The sequence below is a fragment of the Suricata suricatta genome, chromosome 12 (genome assembly GCF_006229205.1).
Source record: "Suricata suricatta isolate VVHF042 chromosome 12, meerkat_22Aug2017_6uvM2_HiC, whole genome shotgun sequence".
NCBI lineage: Eukaryota > Metazoa > Chordata > Mammalia > Carnivora > Herpestidae > Suricata > Suricata suricatta.
In genome coordinates, this window is record NC_043711.1 from 90,821,406 (window position 1) to 90,826,217 (window position 4,812).

The 4,812-nt window shown below is 60.3% G+C and overlaps 1 protein-coding gene across 1 annotated transcript in view; it reads right to left on the reverse strand.

The window, feature by feature from the left end:
* Positions 1 to 506: 506 nt before the first annotated feature.
* JPH2 (junctophilin 2) overlaps positions 507 to 4,812 on the reverse strand; it is a 71,953-nt gene continuing 67,647 nt past the window's right edge. The window contains exons 5-7 of the mRNA XM_029917952.1: positions 4,573 to 4,810; positions 3,686 to 3,780; positions 507 to 2,584 (exon numbers count right to left, since the gene is read on the reverse strand). Of these exons, the coding sequence (XP_029773812.1) occupies positions 3,700 to 3,780; positions 4,573 to 4,810 (319 nt within the window). The 3' untranslated portion in view covers positions 507 to 2,584; positions 3,686 to 3,699. The remainder of the gene's footprint in view (positions 2,585 to 3,685; positions 3,781 to 4,572; positions 4,811 to 4,812) is intronic.

A 4,812-nucleotide genomic window follows, 5' to 3' on the forward strand; every position in this document is an offset into this window, starting at 1 on the left:
TCCCCCCTCACTTGAATCTCACTGCACTGCCTGTAAAGAAAGCCAGATGGCAGGTGTTATGGTCTTGTTGGCAGAAGAGGAAATTGAGGCACAGAAACAAGGAGTGGCTGACATACAGCGAGTCAGGGGAGGTACCAGAGAGAACCCAGGAGTCCCCGTCACCACACCACTCTGGGAGCTGCCTGTGGATGGGCGAGGGGTCCTCCTCTCCAGCCCCCGCCCCGGGGGCAGCCAGCTGCAAGAGAGCCTGCACGGAAACTTCTCGTTCGCTGCCTGCCGCTGACTTGCCGTGGAACCTTTGGCCAATCCCTCCTCTCTGAGCCTCTGTAGAGAATGAAGATGACCTATGGCCCCCCACCCACCCACCCCGAGACATTCTGTGATTATCTACCCGGGGCCTGGATCATCTCCACCCTTTGGGACTTCTGGGGTCCTCCATAAAAATGCAAGGGGGCTTTTGGGAGGGCCTGGACAGTACTGTGCGTGCAGCAATCACGACACACGTCTCCATCTCGCCGCTGCTCGGCTGGGCTTTACTGCACAAGCATCAACATTTCGTGGACTCCTCACTGCAGTCAGACATAGTATTATTATAGATGAGACTGAGGTCAGAGAAGACAAATAAGGGGCTGAGCAGGACTGCAGGCCAGGAAGACCTAACCTCAAAGTTCAGGCTCTTTCTTCTACCATCCGCTGCTCAGGGAAGGTTCTGGAATCTGCTTGAGAAATCCAGGGTTTGTCCTAGAAGGTCTTGGATCTGCTCCACCAGAACTGAAGCCCTTCAGCTGCCCTCAGGAGGTAGTAGGGGACGGTGTGAGAGAGAGAGCCCAGCCTCGCGCCCCCTCTGGCCAGCCCCTCATCCTGGGCCCACAAGCAGACACCACAGCCCCAGCGAGCCCGCGAGCAGATGCAGGTTTATTATTCCACAGACCGCAGCATCCTGAACTGTCACCCCAAACACCAGCTCTAAAATCAGGCCCGGACCTCTGGGGCCCGCAGCCTTGCCCCCGGCACTGGGGCAGCCCAAAACCTGGACCAGGGTCTCAGAGCCGGCGCCCCCAGCCCGGCCGCCATTCCTTCGCAGTCCAGGAAAGCCCACACACAGATGCAGAGCCGCGGGCCACAGGGGATCTGTGAGAAACGCAGTCCACCATTCCAACCACACCGTGAGGCTTCAGCAGCACTCCCAACAGCCAGTGTGGGGCTGGAGGAAGGTTCCCAAGTACTGAGAGGGAGAGGCAGAGCCGACCTCTCATCAGAAGCAAACTTGAGGCCGCAGAGCTGCCCCCGGGGAGTCTGGACCACGGCACTGAAGCCCCGAGTCCACAGACACACAGGCTGGGGAGCGACAGCCAGGCAGCTCTGCTTGGGCGCCATTGCCACAACTGTCCCTGGGCTTGGAGGGGCCTTTCCATCCATCCTCCCAAATGCAGGGGCCCCACAAGCCCTCGGCCTCCACAGGGCCCCCACAAGCACAAGGGACCGGAGGCCCAGTGTGGCACAGAGCATCTGTAATGAGCTACATGCAAATACCATCTTATGCCAAGCAAGCCAAGGGACTTAGTACTGAACAGACCACATCCTCTGGGGGCCCCCAGACTTGCTCTCCTCTCCCTGGGAAATGCCTGTGCGCCAACAGCCTGTTTCTGGCGCCTGCCCCAGAGTCGGCCCCGGGGGAAATGTGCCTGGGCTTCCAAGGGCTTCCGTGCTCACTCTCCCCTGAGCTGGCACCGGGCCCTGGTAAAGGAAGCGGACTCGCCAATTCACAGTACGTCCCACTAGCTTTCTTGCAGCAGCCCCAGGGCTCCTGAGCGGTGACCCTTAGCACCCTGAGTGCTATGGATGTCCTGAATGCACGGCCAGCCTCAGGCTCAGGCACAGTGGAAAACAGGGGCCATCCTTAATGCCCCCTTAAGCCCCTCTTCCCGCCCCCACCCCAGGCCACTGATCAGTGGCCTCCCAGCCAAAGGCTCCAATGCCTTGTGTCTCCCCCTTTTCTACGGGCCCGGAAGGGAAGCTAGCTGGACGGTGGGGAGGAGACGGGAGCACTGTTTCCTCTGTTGTCATCCAGAACATCTGTAAGCCAGGGACACAGCGTGTGCTGCGTGGAGACCACGGAAGGCAGGGCCTCTGCGGTGTGGGCGGCTCCCTTGCTTGCCCACCACAGGGATCTGCCGGAAGTTAAAACAAAGCAGGGCAGGGGTGGAAAGAAAGGGGCTGGGAGTTAGCATTACTGTCCTGGTTCAGTGACTTCTCCCGAAACACACAAAAGCTCAGGGAAGGGGGACCCCGGCAGCAAGGCGAGGGAATGGATGAGGATGAGGGGCAGGAGCGCTCAAGAGACGGGACTCTTGCTTCGAGGCCTCCCCTGGCACTGGGCACAGAGCTCCTGGAGGATCCCCAGAACATTCTATTTCTCCGGGCACCACTGCTGCCCAGCACAGCGCCACCGGGGGCCTCCTTAAACATATGTGGTGTGGTTGTGAGCTGGATCCAGGGGCTCCGGGGCCACAGTTCAGTCCTCCCTGGCCTCCCGCCTGGCAATGTGGAAAGACGGGTCCTCATATCCTCAGCAGGAACTCCTCTGCAAAAAGACAGCAAGAGAGAGAGTCAGGAGAGGGTCGGAGGGGGAAAGCGTTCCCTGGCCTGGCACGCCCTTCCCCGTCCTCCCCCTCTTCACTGCCCTTCCAGCCTTCAGGTCACAAGCTGTCAGTCCTGTAAAATGAGGCCCCTGCAGAGCTCAGCACTCACCCCCAGGGCAGCACCTACCAGGCTAACACTGACTATTGGCAGGGGACTGGACAGGGATTTCTCCTCCTCCTCTCCTAAGACTGAGTAGGAACCTCCAGCCCACACTAAGCCAGGGGCTTCAGGTGGGGGCAGGGCAAGAGGTAGAAACTCTGTTAACATCACCAAGCACAGGCTTTATGGGGTTCAGGCCGGTACTAGCAGGCAATGATTTTACGTGTCGTGTGGGGACTTCACCCTGAGATCACTTTCCACCGGGCCAGCCCAGCCCACCTCCGTTTCACAGGACCTTACAAGCCCTCCCAGCTCCCTCACGGGGAAACAACTGACAGACAGCTGGGGGGTGGGGGGAGGGTGATTCTAGAAGAGAGGGCTGGGGGTTGGGTAGTCTGGGGGCAGAGGGATTACAGACTGAAGTGGGCAAGAGAGAAAGGGAGGGCAGACGGCAGAGGGCCTGCCCATGCCAGGCAGGCTCCGGCGAGACGGTGAGAGTCTGGGGAGAGGGTCAAGAGCTGTTCTGCCTGAATGTGGATGCGTGACGTCTGCCTGTAAGTTAAGGGTTTACCTTCATCTTCACCCTGTTTCTTAGGGCCCGAGCGTGTCTCTCTTGGAGCCCTAAATCCCCGCAGAGAAGCTGCTCAGTAAGTGGTGGTACATGAGTGAGTGAGTGAAGCCCCAGCGCTCACCTGACAGGGAGCAGGTGCTCTGCACTTGTTGAGCTAACGGGGGCTGTGCGTGTGTGTGTGTGTGTGTGTGTGTGTGTGTGTGTGTGTGTTGTATTGGGGAAGGCACGATCTATCAAATCCACTCTGGGTCTCTGCCTCTGCTGGGGGACGGGCCTCAATGAGCCACAGGACAGATGCCCAGTAGGCAACCCCCCTCCTCCATTACCCTGGTGCCTGGAGCTCTCCACAGCTACCCCCCCCCTTAGACACACCTGGTAGACAAGGGTCAGGTCAGGAGGTGCACGAAGAGGATGGCCAGGCCGATGTTAAGCAGGATCACCATGCAGATGAGGACAGTGTTGGGGACCTGGGAGCAGTGGAGAGAACCTGCCTGAGTTCCCATGGCCTCTGAAACACCCCCTGCCCAAGTCCCTACGAGGCTGGACAGAGGAGTGGGAACTTCTGGAAGAGTCCTCCTCTGAGTACCCCTCGTTTTGCTCACTGCTGGGTCAGCCACCTGGACAGCACGCCATCAGGGCTGGAGGGATTCTGGGACTCAATTAACCAAGCCATTTAGGGTCCAAAGAGGGTAAGGGTGTGTCCTGAAGCACACAGTGGGCAGCACTCAAACTGGAAGGCAGGAACCTGCCTTTCTTTCTGCTCGTCCCCCATGGGCCACATCCATGGCCGCCACCCACCTAGCTTCATTCCTGCTCCCAGCCCCCTCTAATAAGCCCTATTGGGCCTTTCCTCCACTGCCAGGAAGCCCTCCCTGCTACACCTTGTAGCAGATGCTGCTGGTGCTCAGCTCAGCTCATATAACCCTGGTCCCACATGTGCCGTCACTCGCCCACCCCAGCAGCCTAGGGCCCCCAGCACCCCCTTCTCCAAAGCGCTGCCTCCTGCTGACTAGAGAGCAGGGGAAAAGGCGTGTCCCCTGCAGCAGGGTGCGGGACTCCGCAGTGAATTCACTGTTCCCAAGGCCTCCGGGGATCAAGCTACACTTGAGAAGCCCACATCTCTGCTGGGGATTCATTTCCCTGCCCTACCCTGTGCCCTCACCCTCCCCACCCCCAAATCATCCGCACTGGAATCCCACCCGGAGCCCAATCACCTTGGGGGACGCGGGACAACTCCTCCTGCCCCCAGCTACACTCACCTCCTCCACCTCCACCTCGGCCTCCGCGGCCTGCGCCGCCTCCTTCCGAGCCTTCTTCTTGGCCCCCGCCTTGGTCAGCCCTCGGGCCTCGGTCTTGCGGGCCTTGGCCTTGGGCTCGGCTTTGGGGATGATGGGCTTGGGCTCCAGCTTGGCGGGGGAGTTGGGGGCGGACTCAGAGGCCCGCGCAGGGGCGGCGGCCGGCGATGGCGGCGAGGAGTCGGGCCCAGAGGCCTCGGGCTC